The sequence below is a fragment of the Salmo salar genome, chromosome ssa13, assembly GCF_905237065.1.
Source record: "Salmo salar chromosome ssa13, Ssal_v3.1, whole genome shotgun sequence".
Taxonomy (NCBI): Eukaryota; Metazoa; Chordata; class Actinopteri; order Salmoniformes; family Salmonidae; genus Salmo; species Salmo salar.
The window spans coordinates 48,033,694-48,054,141 of record NC_059454.1 but is presented as its reverse complement, the minus strand read 5'-3'; the positions used below and the strand labels follow the sequence as shown (position 1 = coordinate 48,054,141).

General features: G+C 43.0%; 1 protein-coding gene across 3 annotated transcripts in view; it reads left to right on the top strand.

Annotated features, from left to right (window-relative positions):
- The window catches only part of LOC106566937 (DENN domain-containing protein 2D), a 49,759-nt gene extending 37,001 nt beyond the window's left edge, over nt 1-12,758 (top strand). For 2 of the 3 annotated variants that reach the window (XM_014135599.2, XM_014135598.2), the window contains exons 4-14: nt 1,106-1,275; nt 2,909-3,021; nt 3,122-3,191; nt 3,308-3,385; nt 4,381-4,521; nt 7,520-7,668; nt 7,807-7,978; nt 8,539-8,589; nt 10,954-11,035; nt 11,939-12,184; nt 12,382-12,758. In XM_014135599.2, the coding sequence (XP_013991074.1) occupies nt 1,106-1,275; nt 2,909-3,021; nt 3,122-3,191; nt 3,308-3,385; nt 4,381-4,521; nt 7,520-7,668; nt 7,807-7,978; nt 8,539-8,589; nt 10,954-11,035; nt 11,939-12,184; nt 12,382-12,449 (1,340 nt within the window). In that variant the 3' untranslated portion in view covers nt 12,450-12,758. The remainder of the gene's footprint in view (nt 1-1,105; nt 1,276-2,908; nt 3,022-3,121; nt 3,192-3,307; nt 3,386-4,380; nt 4,522-7,519; nt 7,669-7,806; nt 7,979-8,538; nt 8,590-10,953; nt 11,036-11,938; nt 12,185-12,381) is intronic. The other variant, XM_045693347.1, reaches the window with a different exon arrangement.
- The last annotated feature ends 7,690 nt before the right edge of the window (nt 12,759-20,448 follow it).

The window sequence follows — 20,448 nt, the reverse complement described above, 5'->3', positions numbered from 1 at the left end:
GAGGCTTCTAAACAACTTCTACCCCCAAGCCATAAGACCCCTGAACACCTAGTCTAGGTAGCCATTTGATTATTTGCATTGCCCCCCCCCCCCTCCCCTTTTACACCGCTGCTACTGTTATCTATGCATAGTCACTTTAATAACTCTACCTACATGTACATATTACCTCAACTAACCGGTGCCCCCGCACATTAACGCTGTACCGGTACCCCCCTGTATATAGTCTCGCAATTGTTTTTTTTACTGCTGCTCTTTAATTACTTTTATTTCTTCTTATCCATATTTTCTTTTAACTGCATTGTTGGTTAGGGGCTCGTAAGTAAGCATTTCACTGTAAGGTGTACACCTGTTGTAGACCTTACAGCGCATGTGACTAATAACATTTTATTTTATTTTTATAATGCGTTATTTCATTTAGTTTCATGTGTACTATGGCAGCTAAAAGCTGAATTACAGTAACGAGTACAAGAAACACATTTCAATAAAATAGTGGCAACAAAATCAAAACAAAAGGGAATGAGGCAAGGATGGAGGTAGAACAGAGGTTGGAGAGTGCATCTTGGTCAGAGACAGGTCTGCAACCATCAGCACACCTCGCTGTCCCTGACATCCTCAGCCTCTCCAAAGAACACAGATTAAGATTTTTTTTTAATCTGTGGCCTCTCCTTATGGATGTGGTAGGTAATGTAGCTAGTCCTTTGCACTACTGTGTAGCACCCACTTGGGAGATGCCACGGCAGCCGCTGGCGCCAGAAAGCCTACCACACAACGGTAGTCATCAAAGTAGTCCTGATCTCTACGGGACTCTGCTATCGCCACAATCCTCTCACTGCACTTCTCCACTGCCGATGTCCGCATTCTAACCAAAACAGCTCCCAGTTCCAGCAAGCTAGCATACACTTTTCAACATCGCAGTGTTATAAAAGCTGGACAAATCAGAGTATTAATCAATTCTTATTTAACTATCAAAAACAAAGTGGATAAAAAGACACAAAACAACTAAATGTTAATAAGTTAAGCTGCCATTACGCCACCAGGGTACCATTTTACGATATGTTACTATATAGTAAGCTTCTGCTTACACATGACAATGTTGTCGCTGCAGGGGTGAAGGAGCCATGTCAGGAGTCTCTGGATTCAGCTCCAGCGGACACCACAGCCAAGGAGCAGCGCTACATGAGCGGGCAGTACTTCTTTGAGTACCTGGTGGTGGTCAGCCTCAAAAAGTCCAAAGAGGGGGCCTACGAGCCGCAGATCACCTACCAGTTCCCCAAGGTGAGTCCGCTAGTTGGACACAATGCATGTCTCCGGAAAGGGATAGGAAGGAAAAATGTGAAGAAATTAAAAGTGCAATGCAAGTCCTTGAAGATTAAAAGGGCGGTAGGAGAGAATAGTTCAGGTAGGCCTTCAGCAAGAAAAGTAGGAGGGTTGCTAAACATCAAAGACAGGCATCCAGTAGTGGACTAAGTTGTGATAAAACGCAGAGCACTCACAATAACACAGGCAGAGATCTAGTTGATCTTTGAACGCTCATTAGAGTGCATTCGGAAAGTATTCAGACCCCTTGACTATTTCTACATTTTGTTACGTCACAGCCTTATTCTAAAATGGATTAAATATTTTTCCCCCCTCATCAATCTATACACAATATCCCCTAATGACAAAGCAAAAACAGGTTTTGAGATTTTTTTTATTTGCAAATGGATTAAATGGGTAAATGTGACATTTATATAAGTATTCAGACCCTTTACTCAGTCCTTTGTTGAAACACCTTTAGCAGCAATTACAGCCTTGAGTCTTCTTGGGTATGACGCTACAAGCTTGGCATGTGTATTTGGGGAGTTTCTCCCATTCTTCACTGCAGAACCTCTCAAGCTCTGTCTGGTTTGATGGGGAGTGTCACTGCACAGCTATTTTCAGATATCTCCACAGGTGTTAGATCGGGTTCAAGTCTGGGCTCTGGCTGGGCTACTCAAGGACAAGAGACTTGTCCAGAAGCCACTCCTGCCTTGTCTTGGCTGTGTGCGTAGGGTCGTTGTCCTGTTGGAAGGTGAGCCTTTGCCCCAGTCTGAGGTCATAACCTGTTCCAGACTGCTTTTCATCAAGGGGTCTCGCTGTACTTTGCTCAGTCCATCTTTCCCTCGATCCTGACGTGTCTCCCTGCCGCTGAAAACTATCCCCACAGGATGATGCTGCCACCACCATGCTTCATCATAGGGATGGTGCCAGGTTTCCTCCAGATGTGACACTTGGCATTCAGGCCAAAGAGTTCAATCTTGGTTTCATCAGACCAGAGAATATTGTTGTCCTTTAGGTGCCTTTCCATCTGGCCACTCAAACATAAAGGCCTGATTTGGTGGAGTGCTGCAGAGATTGTTGTCCTTCTGGCAGGTTCTCCCATCTCCAGAGGGATTCTGGAGCTCTGTCAGAGTCACCATCGGGTTCTTGGGCACCTCCCTGACAAAGGCCCTTCTACCCCGATTGCTCAGTTTGGCCTTGGTGGTTCCAAACTTTTTACATTTAAGAATGATGGAGGTCACTGTGTTCTTAGGGACCTTCAATGCTGCAGACATTTTTTTTTTTGGTACCCTTCCCCAGATCTGTGGGACCTTATATAGATCAGTGTGTGCCTTTCCAAAAAAAGTCCAATGAATTGAATTTACCACAGGTGGACTGCAATCAAGTTGTAGAAAAATCTCAAGGATGATCAATGGCAACAGGATGCACCTGAGCTCAATTTCTAGTCATAGTAAATGGTCTGAAAAATTCAAAACTTGTTTTCGCCTTTTCATTATGGTGTGTTGTGTGTAGACTGAGGAAAAGGCTGTAACGTGACAAAGTGGAAAAAGGGAAGGGGTCTGAATACTTTCCAACTCTCGGTTGCTCTCGCTCTGTTTCTCTCTCACAGAGGGATGGGATGGTGAGATTCCAAAGAGAGGAGGAGGAAAAGACCCTGAAGGCCATCACGCTCTTCTGTTTCCCTGAGGGGATCAGCTGGGCCCCCCTAACAGAGTACCACAGGTAACGCTGCACCTGATATGAATGTCCATAATTTTTCCTAGTGGGAAAGCTGGGTGTGTTTGATAATCAAATATAAATACTCTTTCACACATTTCTCTAGTGAGACATTCTCCTTTGTCTTGACTGAGATCGATGGCAGCAGAAGGAATGGATACTGCAGAAGACTACTAGTAAGTTTCACTTTGGTTTTTCATGTCAGATGCTCTACTTCAAGATGTATTATAGTGTGACAAATGTCTCCTTGTTCCTCTCTCCCTCTGTCTGTTTCTCCATTGTTCTCGTCTAGCCCCACGGCAACGGAGCGCGCCCCCCCGAAGCCTTCTGCATCATTAGCAGGCTGGCTTGTTTCGGACTCTTCTCCAAGGTAACCCGCTCAAAGTTTATTGGCTTTCGGCTGTCAATGAGTGTTTGCACAGAGACGGCAGCATGGATGAGTTGAACTGGGCAGATCCCTGAGTGTAACGATGCTTACTCAGATTTCACCATTAAAGGGATATAGGCCACTTTCTTGTGTTTTTGAACTGATACAATCAATTTCCATACACTGCTACATGCTCCAAAAATGCTAGCCAGGAGATTCTGGCCATTGCTAAATAAGCAGCGAACAAACTTAAAAGCAGTTTGAACGAGACAACACTGTAGGTAAGTCGGTAAAATAATTTAAGACTTAAAAAAAAGTTAACTATCCCTTTAAAGCTACTAAGACCAAGGTAGTTCTCACCTTATCACAGTTTTGTGGAATTCCCTTGGAAATGTCAACAGCACATAACCTCCCCTATCGGAAAAAATAAAAAGATACTCTTCCACTTAAGTAGAACTGGATGTGATGGGCACCTCTCGCAATTCTGACAACTGTTCATACCTTTATTCAGTCGTGTGTGAAATTGGACTGCGTTGCTGTGTTTAAGTAACGATGTGTTATGGTACGAGAAAATTACTTTGATGTATGAGCCTATTAGACTGGTATGGGGGTTTTGAAATGTCCTAGTTGGTACGGTTCATATGTTCTCCCTCTTTGTGGCACTTTATCATTAGCCCCTGACTGTGGTTGAAGCTGATTTAAAAAAAAAAATAACATAATTCACTGCTTTTCAGTGGTGCCCCAAGTCTTTTGACGTGAATATTGACACACACCACCACTACACTATTTCTTAAGCCCCACAGTTTACTAACTCATATACTTATTACTGCTGCACCATTCATTGTGGTTTCTGTTGGTTTTGTGAAGGGCTTGAAAAGGTCACCCACTGAAATGTGCACTGAGGAAATGTGTGTGTAGGGTAATTGTTATTACTCCAGTGGTGCACAATCCAATGACGATATCTGAGTTGGAATATTCCTGTCGGTCTTCTGGTGCAGATCTTTGACGAGGTGGAGAAGCGACACCAGATCTCCATGGCGATGATTTACCCGTTCATGCAGAGCCTTAGGGAGGCACCATTCCCCGCCCCAGGCAACACTGTCAAGATCAAGAGCTTCATTCCCGACAAGGGCACCGAGGTTAGCACCCTGACTTAGGCACATTACTAAGTTAGTATAGCACAATGACCTCCAAGCACAAGACGATTTCGACACCTACCATCTCAGATTGTGTTGAAATAATTTCTTTAGTTAGAAACAGATAATTAGCATTCCTGAAACATTACTTTGTTGAAATATAATTTCATCTCTAGCATCCAATTTAGACCATAATTATTTCTAACAATGAGTAAGACATGAGGAATCCAATGAATTGCTCAAAAGCCACCGACGGAGCACCTACACGCCAATCCCACCCCAACAACCAGTATGCAGTATCATTTCTGTCTGAACATTAGCATGGAGCTGTGGCTTGAACTATTGCTTCTTTATCCTATGTAATGTATTCCCTGTGAATGTGATGATTTTTCACCTGATGGAAGTCTCTTTCATTATTTCCAATAAATTAGTGTGAAAGTACCAGATTTTGCCCGCTACATGTCGCTCTTCCTGCTACTGCCAAGGCCATTTATCAATTATTCTGGTCTCTTGTTTATTAATTTTAATCGCAACATTTTCTTTGCAACCATGGGTAGAAAACCAATAGCTTTTGCTGATGATGTGGTCCCGTGTGGCTCAGTTGGTAGAGCATGGTGTTTGCAACGCCAGGGTTGTGGGTTCGATTCCCACGGGGGACCAGTATGGGGGGGAAAGAAAAAAAAAAGGGATGCATTTAAGTCGCTCTGGATAAGAGTGTCTGCTAAAATGACTAAAATGTAAAAAAATGATGATAAAAATTGTGTGGTCATTCTCACAATTCAAGCCAGTCCTCTATGAAAGCAATTCAGTTTGTCCTTAGGTTTAATCTGTGTCCAGGAAATGGACACTCTGTGTGGTTTATTCTCTTCAAAAAGGGTCTGGATTAGTTAGACAATTCCTGGTGAACAAGCAAACCATTAGGCTACAGAAGTTCTAATGGTTTCAATGTTATGGTCTTCAATGGTAAAAATCCCAAACACACTTTTTGGTGTTGGGTTTAATGGTAAATATGACTAATCACATTACATATAAAGATGTTTTCTAGTAATTGTATTGAAAAACATATGACTGCCATGCAATGGTTTATAATTGTATTTTTTTTTAGCTGTCTCAACATTTTAGTCATAGCCCATTTCGCCATTAAAGTTTTGGGCATGTAGGAAAAGTCTTCATATGAGAATTGCACCATAGGGATCGCCCTCAGAGCTGCCATTTGTTGGACTATTCAAGTTGAGTTGGGTTGAAGCATTAGGTTTCTAAGAGGACTTGCTTTCAGGAAAATGTATAAAAGGGTGTGGCAGGAACAGCAGCATCTAGTGGGCAAAACCTGGGGGCGTATTCCTTACGCCGATTCTGTTGCAAAAGGTTTCTTAAACGGAACAGGGAGGGACCTACCTGAATTTGTCCAATATAAACTCTTGTTTTGCTCTGTTTACTTCCGTTTGGTTATAATGGAAACCCCCCTGGTACTTTCACACTAATTTATGGTAAATAATGCAAACGACTTCAATGGCTAATTTCTCTGAACAGGGGGAAAAAAACATCAATCACAGGGAATACATTGAATGGGTGAGTAAGCAAAACTCCAAGCCGCAGCTCCATACTACTTCTCAGATATAGAGAACTGATACTGTATACTGGTTGTTGGGGTGGAATTGGCGTGGGGTTTAGGAGGTCCATGTGTGACTGCTGACTATTTTATTGGATTCATCATGTCTACCCAATGGTAGGATGATGTTAGGTCCAAATTGTATGTTGGGTACTATATTTGTTGAATATTATGTGAGTCCTATAAAAGGGCCAAATAAGGTGCAATCAATTAGTTTCACATTTTCATTTCAACAAAATGTTTTATGGCTTGCTGAAATGACATGGAATAACTCCATGGTCTTCCTTGAGACCTGGGTGGTATTCATTAGGGCACATCATAACAAAACATTAGGATGATGGGAATAATTGGTTGTAATTATTGTAATGAACTAGAATACACAGTTCCAGAAGTTGAGAAATGTCCACATTGATTGGTGACAATATGGTGGAAACCTACTCGGGGCCCAGTCACCAATCTGATCATCCAAGCCAGGAGAAAAGAGATTCTGGAAGTAAAAATAAAGCACACCACTAGAGATCTAGGAGACACAACGCTAACAAGATGCACAAAGCCAGTTGGATGGACACACACAACTAGTGAAAAAGGAGACCATGCCAGCAGGTGGCGATGCATTGACTGAAAAGAAAAGGAACTCCATTTAGCCTGGAATAATGCTGGTAAGAAAAGAGCTGCACTAGGGCAGAGGTGACACACACAGCCAATATGAAAATAGGAACATGAATGCCTGCAAGAATAGTGGACATTTTCCACAAATTCCACACATTCCACAGTGTATGTTTAGTCATTTGCATTCATTTTGGATAACCCCAAGTTACTGCTCTGGCACCATTGGCAACAGCACTGACGTGTGTGTGGTGCTGTGTCTGAACCTGCCCTCTTACTCAATGTTCCCCCAGGGCTAAAATCCCACTAACACCAATCCCATCCTGCAACATTCCATCTTTCAGGTCCATTTTTCACAATTAACCTCCACACACTCTAGTTGTTGCTGTATTGTATCTGTAAGTTTAGGTGTGCTTACTTTGAATAAACTGCTATATATTTCAGCAAGTACACTCCATTATGAAAAATTTAGGCTGAATTATGCCTCTGAAAAATCAACTGTGCCACAGATGTGGCTGGGACATGCTTTCAATGGTACTATTGTAGTTAATTAGGAGGCTACCCCGACTAGAACTCAAACCCTGTGACTGCCATTCCAAAATCTTTGCCATTATACCAAGAGTTAAGCCATGCTTATCAAGAGGCTGAACTATCTTGAGGTAAAGTTTTTCCCCACTTGCTCGCATTACAAGAAAATAAAGAAATCCATTAAACAATAAATCAACTTATTGTATATAACATGTTGGTCACAGTATTAACATGTAAATAAGAATTGACTGTCTCCAGATCATCAGTCTGACGCGGCCGTTGGACTCGTGGCTGGAGCACGTGGACTTCCGCACGCTCTTCCGTTGCTTGACCAATGAGGAGGTGGTGCTGGTGTTCGCTGCCGCCGTTATGGAGCGACGCATTGTCTTCATAGCCGTGGAGCTCAGGTACTGCGCGCACACACACTATTATTTTTGTCGTCTCAGACAAGCATGCGTCAACTTCGTCAATTGAGAGCTTAACTACTTCACACAGTAACACACACACACACACACACACACTGAATAAGTCTGACCCCTCCCCAGCACCCTGTCCCAGGTGATCCACGCTGTGGCCGCCCTCCTCTATCCATTCACCTGGCAACACACCTTCATCTCCATAGTCCCTGAGATCCTCATCGATGTTGTTATGGCCCCCACCCCCTACCTGCTGGGAGTGCAGAAGCGGCTAATGGAACAGGTCACGGACCAGACCGACGTGAGTCCCCCCCCATTAGCCTCGGACACCCAGATCATGTACGTTCCGAAAGCCATGGGAACCTGTCGGCAGGAAGACTCTGAACAGGGGTAAAGTACGGTAGAGACTTTGAATAATAGAAGGATGGCCCCCTGAGACTACAGCAATGTTAGCACCAGAGAAACGTTAAACATTAGAGCTGCTAATGTGGGCCTTTCAGAAACAACCCATTACCCCTAGGCACTTGGATAGGTATAAGCAATATGGCAAAGTCTGCTAGCCTCTGTTAAAGCACAGGAACTTCCAAGGAGGTAGGGGCTAAGGGGTTGTTCCTGGATCAGAGCCACGGTCTATCTCAATTAATCTTTCCTTGCTGCCTCAAAGTATTGGAGGAGGTCAAAGGTCCCTCCCCTCAGACCTTCTCCTCCAATGCATTTTGATGAGGTGAAGATGCGAAGAATCAAGGATAGATGATTTGAGAGGGCCCCTGAATGACTGGATGGAAAGTTTGGGAGTCTAGTTTTAATAGTGATGGATTGGTGTTGAAATACTCATTCTAGGCTCTGTTTTCCCTAACACAGCTGCTTGTGGTGGACTTGTCAGAGGATAGGAAGGACACTTTCCTAGTTCACGTAAGTGTCTGAAATATCTGTCCTGTGTTGTCTAAAGAGTGGAACGAATGGCCTACGTTTAGACACAATTAAGTATCACATTTACTTAAACGCATGCTATGAATTGAAATTCTTTTTTTCACTGTTTTGCACTTACATATAGACTAGGCAATCGCTCCACCATTTCCTGGTTGCTAAAATTCTAATCGTTTGCCTAATTTCAGTTTGACAAGACAAGCAAGTATAGTGTAGAGCAGGAATGGGCAACTGGCGGGGCCCCTCTTTTGAAGGTCCTCAGATATACAGTACCAGTCAAAAGTTTGACACCTATTCATTCAAGGGTTTTTCTTTATATTTAAGTTTTTCTACATTGTAGAATAATAGTGAAGACATAAACTATGAAATGACACATGGAATCATGTAGTAACCAAAAATGTGTTACAAATCAAAATATATTTGAGATTCTTCAAAGTAGCCACCGTTTGCCTTGATGACAACTTTGCACACTCTTGGCATTCTCTCAACCAGCTTCATGAGGTAGTCACCTAGAATTTGTGTAATTTCTTTCCTAAATGCGTTTGAGTCAGTTGTTTTGTTGTGACAAGGTAGGTGTTAGCCCCATTTGGTAAAAGATCAAATGGCAAGAACAGCTCAAATAATCAGAAATGACAGTCCATTACTTTTTACATGAAGGTCAGTCAATCTGGAAAATTAAGAACTTTGAATGTTTCAAGTGCAGTTGCAAAAACCAAGTGCTATGATGAAACTGGCTCTCATGAGGACTGCCACGGGAAAGGAAGACAGAGGATAAGTGATGGTAAGTTCAAGTAACAGACATCTTAACATCAACTGTTCAGAGGAGACTGCATGAATCAGGCCTTCATGGTCGAATTGCAGCAAAGAAACCACTACTAAAGGACACCAATAAGAAGAAGCTACTTGCTTGGGCCAAGAAACTCGAGCAATGGACCTTAGACCGGTGGAAATCTGTCCTTTGGTCGAGTCCAATTTTGAGATTTTTGGTTCCAACCGCTGTGTCTTTGTGAGACGCAGAGTAGGTAAGCAGATGATCTCTGCATGTGTGGTTCCCACAGTGAAGCATGGAGGGGGAGGTGTGATGGGGTGCTTTGCTGGTGACACTGTCAGTGATTTATTTACAATTCAAGGCACACTTAACCAGCATTGCTACCACAGCATTCTGCATCTGGTTTGCACTTAGTCCCAGCATTTAATTTTCAACAGGACAATGACCCAAAACACGCCTCCGGGCTGTGTAAGGGCTATTTGACGAAGTAGGAGAGTGATGGATTGCTGCATCGGATGACCTGGCCTCCACAATCACCCAAATAAGATGGTTTGGGATGAGTCAGACCTCAGAGTGAAGGAAAAGCAGCCAACAAGTGCTCAGCATATGTGGGAACTAGGGTTGCTACTTTGAAGAATCTCAAATATAAAATATATTTTGATTTAACACATTTTTGGTTACTACATGATTCCATGTGTTATTTCATAGTTTTGATGTCTTCACTATTTTACAATGTAGAAAATAGTGAAAGAAGAACCTACTCATTCAAGGGTTTGAGTCAACTTTTTACTGGTACTGTATATATATATTTTTAATAACTTGGTGGGGTCTTCACTGACTGTTGCTAGGTAGAATACACAAGGTGCAATTTTGGAACTTGGTTGTGCATCAGCAGTTTTTCTCTTATGTCAGTCAGTCACTGAAAGTCACTGAATTAGCCCATGTCAGCTAACATAGTCTAGAGGCCAATTAAAACAAACTTAACAATTATCTAAACTTAGTAATTGTAGTTGAATTACCGGTCGGGGGGCCCCCGTTGTTTTTGTTAGTCTTACTCAGATGTCATATTCAAAACTGCAAACATTTCTCTCCACCCTTGGCAAAATGTGTTCAATGGTAGGAAATTGGCTGTAAAACAGCTCATTTTCTTCTCCGCCCCATGGCAAAATGTATAGAATTGCTGCAAACGTGCTTAGAAAGTAACATTTTCTTTATGCCCCATGGCAAGATGTGTAGAACTGCATGATATTAACTCTAAAACAAAAATAAATGATCCGCATTCGAATATATTTTCAATGACAAAAATATTGTATTTTCAGCTGTTTTGAAGCTGGTGTACAAAACCGAAAAGTAAAAGACACAAACAAAACTTAAGAACGGGAAGCATAGAAATAACACGCACACAGAACCGATTTACCGCTTCCTAGACTTGCTTTCATTGAGCGACAGATCTGTAACTCACATTTCTATGTGAATTTGGTCAGGTCACCCAAAAGTTACATATTGCAGCTTTAAAACTATGGGGGGGAATTTATTTTTTGCTTTGTCATACCATTGAATACGGTTCCTCTGTTTCATAGATCGGGGATGAGAACTCTCTTCTGCCCCCTAAGCTTCAAGATGAAATACTGCAGGCACTAAGAAACAGGAAAGAAAAAGCCAGTGAGTATTTTCATATATAAAAAAGCTGTTTATCCAAAATGCAAATGAGGTGTTGCATGGGGTATTCTTTCACGAAGTGTCTAGAGATTATCGCACTTTTGCACCTGCAGTACCACATCAGGTGTTCAGATAGACATACTTTGATTACACAATTAAAATGTGATATGAATACATGCTTTTTTATTAACTGTAACCTTTGTAAATACAGGTAACTGCCAAAATAAAGAACTTGAGTAAATGAGGGATACAAAGTATATTGAAAATAGGTGCTTCCACACAGGTGTGGTTCCTGAGTTATTTAAGCAATTAAAACATTCCATCATGCTTAGGGGTCATGTATAAAAATGTCCAGTTGCCATTATTTTGGCTACCATGGCTAGAAGAGATCTGACTTTTTGAGAGGTCTCAAAGGAGCATAGGAGGGTTTAAAGTTTGTTTGTCACCAGATCTCAACCCAACTGAACACTTATGGGAGATTCTAGAGTGGCGCCTGAGATGGCGTTTCCACCACCACCAACAAAACGCTAAATTATGGAATTTCTCATGGACGAATGGAGTTCCATAAACGTGCAGAATCTATGCCAAGGTGCATTGAAGCTTTTCTGGTGGCTCGTGGTGGCCCAACATCCAATTAAGACACTTTGTCTTTACGTTGGTATATCCTTTATTTTGGCAGTTGCCTGTAGATTGCTTTATGCTTTCTTTGATCTTTTCGAAGTAATGAGCGGTTAAGGAAAATTAGCATGTGTCATCATAGTAACACAAACTGGTGGAAGGTCAACGTGATGCCTTACTGTGGTACTGGAGATCCAGAGTGTTATGGCTCATGAGCACTGCCAAATTGACACCCCTCTGAGGAGCCACCTGGACCGTGTGTGTGTGTGTGTACCATTTCCCCCTCAGCCGTGGAGGAGCTGAACAGGGTGGTCTCGGAAGCCTTCCTGCCCTTCTTCGTGAGGACTGTTGGCCATTTTGCTTTGTACGTGACGCGGAACAGCAGTGGCCAGCCGGGGGTGTTCCAGAGCAGAGCCTTCTACAAGGCCATCAAGTCCAAGACCACGCGGCACTTTGTCAAGAAATTCCTCCAGACCCAGATGTTTGACCTGTTTATCCAGGAGGTGGAGCAGCAGCCAGCCAGCCCCCAGCAAGGTGCTTGTGCGAGGGAGAGTTTATTTTTTTATTTGTTATCATACATACTTACATAACAGTATTTGAAAGATACTGCTTATGTGTTAGAAAACATTTCTGAAATTGTTTACCATGGTAATGAAGCCAGCTTGTTCCTGGGGTATATGTTTGCTTATCATAAAGGAGTAAATTAATCATCTACTCTTTTTTTTTTTCAGGAATTTTCCACAAAAAGATTGTTGAATACCAGGAACAGAAGAGAAAAGAGAAGGCAAATAGACACTAAGTAGGAATACACTGTAAACGAGGCCATGATTACATTTACATTTGTCATTTAGCAGACGCTCTTATCCAGAGCGACTTAGTTTGTGCATTCATCCTTAAGATATATGTGGTTGTCCCACCCAGCTATCTCTGTCATAGTAAGTGCATTATAGTAGCCATCAGCAAAGGCAGTGGTAGTATGGGGGTGGGGGAGCTTTGACTGGGCTGAGAGGGAGGTGGTAGGAAGGAGTATTTGATCCCCTGCTGATTTTTTTTTTTGCCCACTGACAAAGAAATTATCAGTCTATAATTTTAATGGTAGGTTTATTTGAACAGTGAGAGACAGAATAACAACACAATCCAGAAAAACGCATGTCAAAAATGTTATAAATTGATTTGTATTTTAATGAGGGAAATAAGTATTTGATCCCTCTGTAAACATGACTTAGTACTTGGTGACAAAACCCTTGTTGGCAATCAGGTCAGACGTTTCTTGTAGTTGACCACCAGGTTTGCACACATCTCAGGAGGGATTTTGTCCCACTCCTCTTTGCAGATCTTCTCCAAGTCATTAAGGTTTCGAGGCTGATGTTTGGCAACTCGAACCTTCAGCTCCCACAGATTTTCTATGGGATTAAGGTCTGGAGACTGGCTAGGCCACTCCAGGACCTTAATGTGCTTCTTCTTGAGCCACTCCTTTGTTGCCTTGGCTGTGTGTTTTGGGTCATTGTCATGCTGGAATACCCATCCATGACCCATTTTCACTGCCCTGGCTGAGGGAAGGAGGTTCTCACCCAAGATTTGACAGTACATGGCCCCGTCCATCGTCCCTTTGATGCGGTGAAATTGTCCTGTCCCCTTAGCAGAAAAACACCCCCAAAGCATAATGTTACCACCTCCATGTTTGACGGTGGGGATGGTGTTCTTGGGGTCATAGGCAGCATTCCTCCTCCTCCAAACACGGCGAGTTGAGTTGATGCCAAAGATCTCCATTTTGGTCTCATCTGACCACAACACTTTCACCCAGATGTCCTCTGCCAATGAACATCTGAATGATTCAAACTTCAGACGGGCATGTATATGTGCTTTCTTGAGCAGGGGGACCTTGCGGGTGCTGCAGGATTTCAGTCCTTCATGGCGTAGTGTGTTACCAATTGTTTTCTTGGTGACTATAGTCCCAGCTGCCTTGAGATCATTGACAAGATCCTCCTGTGTAGTTCTGGGCTGATTCCTCACCGTACTCATGATCATTGCAACTCCACGAGGTGAGATCTTGCATGGAGCCCCAGGCCGAGGGAGATTGACAGTTCTTTTGTGTTTCTTCCATTTGCGAATAATCGCACCAAATGTTGTCACCTTCTCACCAAGCTGCTTAGCGACGGTCTTGTAGCCCATTCCAGCCTTGTGTAGGTCTACAATCTTGTCCCTTACATCCTTGGAGAGCTCTTTGGTCTTGGCCATGGTGGAGAGTTTGGAATCTGATTGATTGCTTCTGTGGACAGGGGTCTTTTATACAGGTAACAAACTGAGATTAGAAGCACTCCCTTTAAAAGACACCTGGGAGCCAGAAATCTTTCTGATTGAGAGGGGGTCAAATACTTATTTCCCTCATTAAAATGCAAATCAATTTATAACATTTTTGACATGTGTTTTTCTGGATTTTTTGTTATTCTGTCTCTCACTGTTCAAATAAACCAACCTTTAAAATTATAGACTTATCATTTCTTTGTCAGTGGGCAAACGTACAAAATCAGCAGGGGATCAAATACTTTTTTCCCTCACTGTATAAGGGATTTACTGTAGATGTGTGATAATATCTAGATTTTTTACAGATGGAGATGTAAATATTGGAATTGAATAGTGTAGTTTATTGTATATAAAAAATACATGTTTTACTATTGTATTTTATTTTTGCCTATTTTTCTCACAAATTTCAATCTTGTCTCATCGATGCAACTCCACCTGGCTTGGGAGAGGCAAAGGTGGAGTCATGCATCCTCTGAAACATGACCCGCCTAACCGCGCTCCTTAACACCCGCCAGCTTAACCCGGAAGCCAGCCGCACCAATGTGTCGGAGGAAACGACACCTAACTGGCGACCGGGATCAGTCTGCTGGGACCCGGCCCGCCACAAGAAGTCACTAGAACGCGATGAGCCAGGTAAAGACCCCCCCCTGCCAAACCCTCCCCTAAACCTGACAACGCTGGGCCAATTGTGAGCCGTCCTATGGGACTCCCGGCCACGGCCTGTTGTGGCACAGCCCCTCGGGAGGCCCAGTTTATTTAGCTATATGTGTGCTAGAGTATGTGTGAGAGGGGTTGGGGTAACAGTGGGTATTTTATGTGCTGCTACTGTATAAAATGATACTGAACAAAATATAAACGCAGCATGTAAAGTGTTGGTCCCATGTTTCATGAGCTGAAATAAGATCCCAGGAATGTTCCATACACACAAAGCTTATTTCTGTCAAATTTTGTGAACAAATGTGTTTACATCCCTATTAGTGAGCGTTTCTCCTTTGCCAAGATAATACATCCACCTGACAGGTGTGGCATTTCAAGATGCTGTTTAAATATTTTCTTTTATATGAACTGTAACTCAGTAAAATCTTTGAAATTGTTTTATATTTTTGTTCAATATAGATGGTTGACAAGACTAGATTTTGTCAGAATTAGTGTTGGCTTCAGTCTGTGTTAAATCTGCTAAGATCAAATTAATAGTTTTTTTGTGACCCTTTACTACTGTTTTTTCAGTCGTTCAAGAAATTTGTTGCCAAGTAAAATATCAACAGGTCAACGCTGTGTGTGTACAAAAAATCCCTCTGATTTATTTGTGGAAAAGTACAATACCAGAAATTTGGTAGCATCAAAACTTTACATTACAGATATAGAAAAGGCAAACTGGACTTATTTATTTGCCACCAAATGGAAGAATACTGACTGAAGCAGAGACAGACTACCTGGACTGGTCCAATAAGGGGAAAACACATTTTCCAATGCAGAGGGACATCTGGGAATGCTGTCTTTATTTTTATAGAAACGTGGCTGAAGGACAATTCACTCGACTGTGCTATTCAACCATTCGATTCATTTTCCATTATGAATCGAACGGCGGCTTATGGTGAGAGTAAGGTGGAAGTGTATGCTTCCAGATCAACATTTCCTGGTGTACCGAAGTTGAAAACATCTCTAGCTCCTGTTCACATGACCTGGAGTTTCTGATGCTAAAATGCCAGAGCTAATATAATGGAATCAAACCGATGGAAACCATATGTTTGATCTATTTGATACTATTCTACTTCTGCTCCAGCCATTACCATGAGCCCGCCCTCCCCAATTAAGGTGCCACCAACCTCCTGTGGAACGGAGATATCCATACCATGCTGAGAGCCCGTACTGCAGCATTCAATGTGAGCGGAACGAACTCTGACTTGGAGTGCGACGCATACAATGCAAGCAGGTACAAGCTCCGCAAATTCCTAAGGGATGCAAAAAGACAATACAGACTCAAACTTGAATAGATTTTTTGACAATTCAGACTCTAGACTCATCTGGCAAGGACTACAGACTATCACGAACTGCAAAGGCAAATCCAGCTGTGTGGTGCCCACTGAAGTCTCCCTCAGATGAGCTTAACACGTTCTATGCTCGCTTCGAGGCAGACAATACCAAGCCATTCAGGAAGGTTCTCGCTGCTACGGTCGACTAGTGCTTACGCTATCCGAGGCTGATGTGAGATGCCCTAATGACTATCCTGCCGTTGCACTCACCCCGGTCATGAAGTGCTTTGAGACTTTTCATGGCCAGCATGCCAGGCACACTGGAACCACTTGAATTTGCCTACCACTCCAAAAGATCCATGGAAGATGCCATTTCCATCGCTATTCACACAGCCCTAACTAGGGCTATTGCCTGAATATCTCACCACCGTGGGTACCTATCTCCTCCCCTCTTGCCTTCATTCCTTTCTACGGCCTGTTGAGAGGGGCTGTCAACAGTTTAATGAAAGATATTACTATTGATGTTCCCGAACAGATTTCACTTTGTTTCCCAAATTAAGCACTAGGTAACTGCAGGAACAGGGCTGGAGAGCCCATGGCATACAGTTTGGGCGGAATATCACTTGTGCATGGCAAAATAACCGGAGTAGATTAGCCTACCCCACATGGGATATACCGGTGGGAACGTGGCCTCCATTCCTATTGAGTGCCTATGGATGACATGTCTTTTTCCTCTTGCCCCTGTTCCTGCCCATTTGATAATGGGCCCTTCTAAATCTAAACAAAGTTTACATATTAGTAAAGACAAGATTAAATTGAGAATATTCTGTGTGAAATAATGATGGTTGGAGAGAACAGCATGTCAAGGAACAGAGCACAAGCTTATTTTGCGACTTTCTCAAATCATTAATAGCTTATAGTTGCATCATGCAGCCCATAAGTCTTTTGATTTCTAAGGCATATTCTAAGGTTTGTATCATTAACAACTAAAGTTGCCAAATAACAAAAAAAATGCATATAGGACTTGTTTCAAATGCTAACTTTTACACTTAGCCACTTCATATGCACACCAATGGTGTTTTGAGCCCCACCTGTTTAGCTAAAAAAGAAATATACAGTTGAAGTCGGAAGTTTACATAGCCTGTAAGGTGTGACTGCTCGCGTCGCAAAATAAATGTAGAAATCCATGTTATTCAATTATTGCACCCACATTGCTCGCGCGCGCCAACGAGCGTCTGCGTTGCCAAGGGCTAAATAGAAGTAATTCCTATTTGACGCACATCTCACTGCAAGTCCTGCCTCTCCCATCTCCTCATTGGTTTATAGAAGCAGGTACCCACGTGCCATCTCCTCATTGGTTATACCCACGTGGGAAAGACTAACTGTTTTGCCGGTCGTCATGGTAATACTAAGAAAGATTAGATGCCAATCACCATGTAAGTTCAAAGATGAAAAAGCCTGGGAGGAGAGATGACTAGACACAATTCGGTTGACCGTTTTGTGGATTGTCGGAGTAGAGGACCTTGTGCATTTCAGCTAAAATAACAACTCAATGTTTATATCCCAGGACAAATTTGCTAGCAACAGCAAGCTAGCTAAATAGGACAAATTAGCTAGCAACAGCAAGCTAGCTAAATGGGACAAATTAGCTAGCAAGTGCAAGCTAAATTTCCAGAAATATTTAATGCTTTTCAACCTGTCCCCAAATGAATGTAATTGGTTCAGAGTTTGTTGATATTTTAACCTGTGTCGATCGCGTTTGGTGTAGGGGGACAAAATATATTTATGCACAATGGCGCACGTGCGCAGCCGATTTGGGTTCCGCGTTAGCCAACTACATTTAAACTCCAGTTTTTCACAATTCCTGACATTTAATCTTAGTAAAAAAAATTCTTAGGTCAGATCAAATTATATTTATTTATATTGCCCTTCTTACATCAGCTGATATCTCAAAGTGCTGTACAGAAACCCAGCCTAAAACCCCAAACAGCAAGCAATGCAGGTGTAGAAGCACAGTGGCTAGGAAAAAATCCCTAGAAAGACCAAAACCTAGGAAGAAACCTGGAGAGGAACAGGCTATGAGGGGTGGCCAGTCCTCTTCTGGCTGTGCCGGGTGGAGATTATAAACAGAACATGGCCAAGATGTTCATAAATGACCAGCATGGTCTAATAATAATCACAGTAGTTGTCGAGGGTGCAACAGGTCAGCACCTCAGGAGTAAATGTCAGTTGGCTTTTCATAGCCGATCATTCAGAGTATCTCTACCGCTCCTGCTGTCTCTAGAGAGTTGAAAACAGCAGGTCTGGGCCAGGTAGCACGTCCGGTGAACAGGTCAGGGTTCCATAGCCGCAGGCAGAACAGTTGAAACTGGAGCAGAAGCACGGCCAGGTGGAATGGTGACATCAAGGAGTCATCAGGCCAGGGAGTCCTGAGGCATGGTCCTAGGGCTCAGGTCCCCCTAGAGAGAATTAGAGAGCGCATACTTAAATTCACACAGGACTGGAGAAATACTCCAGATATAACAGGCTGACCCTAGCCCCCCGACACAAACTACTGCAGCATAAATACTGGAGGCTGAGACGGGAGGGATCAGGAGACACTGTGGCCCCATCTGATGATACCCCCAGACAGTGCCTAACAGGCAGGATATAACCCCACCCACTTTGCCAAAGCACAGCCCCCACACCACTGTATATAGCCTTGCTACTCTTATTTTCAAATGTCTTTTTACTGTTTTATTTCTTTACTTACCTACACACACACACCTTTCGCACTATTGGTTAGAGCCTGTAAGCATTTCGCTGTAAGGTCTACACCTGTTGTATTCGGCAGACGTGACAAACATTTATTTGACTAGAGGGATATCTTCAACCACCAACTTACCATCCTGAGATGAGAGAGTATAGCCCACAAAGATCTCCGCCACGGCACAACCCAAGGGGGGCGCCAACCCTGACAGGAAGACCACGTCAGTGACTCAACCCACTCAAGTGACGCACCCCTCCTAGGGACAGCATGGAAGAGCACTAGTAAGCCAGTGACTCGGCCCCTGTAATAGGGTTAGAGGCAGAGAATCCCGGTAGAGAGAGGGGAACTGGCTAGGCAGAGACAGCAAGGGTGGTTCGTTGCTCCAGTGCCTTTCCGTTCACCTTCACACTCCTGGGCCAGACTACACTCAATCATAGGACCTACTGAAGAGATGAGTCTTCAATAAAGACTTAAAGGTTGAGACCGAGTCTGTCTCTCTCACATGTGTAGGCAAACCATTCCATAAAAATTGAGCTCTATAGGAGAACCCTGCCTCCAGCTGTTTGCTAAGAAATTCTAGGGACAATTAGGAGGCCTGCGTCTTGTGACCGTAGCATACGTGTAGGTATGTACGGCAGGACCAAATCGGAAAGACCGTTAGATCACCACTTTATTTTAAGACTGTGAAATGTCCGAATAATATTAGAGAATTATTTCAGCTTTTTCTTTCATCATATTCCCAGTGGGTCAGGAGTTTACATACACTCAATTAGTATTTGGTAGCATTGCCTTTAATTGTTCAACTTGGGTCAAACTTTTCAGGTAGCCTTCCACAAGCTTCCCACAGTAAGGTGAATTTTGGCCCATTCCTCCTTTGTGATGGCCACTGCAATACTTTGACTTTGTTGTCCTTAAGCCATTTTGCCACAACTTTGGAAGTATGCTTGGGGTCGTTGTCCATTTGGAAGACCCATTTGCGACCAAGCTTTAACTTCTTGACTGATGTCTTGATCTTGCTTCAATATATCCACATGATTTTCCTACCTCATGATGCCATCTATTTTGTGAAGTGCACCAGTCCCTCCTGCAGCAAAGCACCCTCACAACACGATGCTGCCACCCCGTGCTTCATGGTTTCAATGGTGTTCTTCGGGCTTGCAAGCCTCCCACTTTTTCCTCCAAACAAAACGATGGTCATTATGGCCAAACAGTTCTATTTTTGTTTCATTAGAGGACATTTCTCCAAAAAGTACGATCTTTGTCCCCATGTGCATTGCAAACCGTAGTCTGGCTTTTTTATGGCAGTCTTGGAGCAGTGGCTTCTTCCTTGCTGAGCGGCCTTTCAGTTTATGTCGATATAGGACTCGTTTTACTGTGGATATAGATACTTTTGTACCTGTTTCCTCCAGCATCTTCACAAGGTCCTTTGCTGTTGTTCTGGGAATGATTTGCACTTTTCGCACCAAAGTATGTTCATCTCTAGGAGACAGAACGCGTCTCCTTCCTGAGCGGTATGCCGGCTGCGTGGTCCCATGGTGTTTATACTTGTGTACTATTGTTTGTACAGATGAAAGTGGTATCTTCAGGCGTTTGGAAATTGCTCCCAAGGATGAACCAGACTTGTGGAGATCAACACATTTCTTTGAGATCTTGGCTGATTTCTTTTGATTTTCCCATGATGTCAAGCAAAGAGGCACTGAGTTTGAAGGTAGGCCTTGAAATACATCCACAGGTACACCTCCAATTGACTCAAATGATGTCAATTAGCCTAT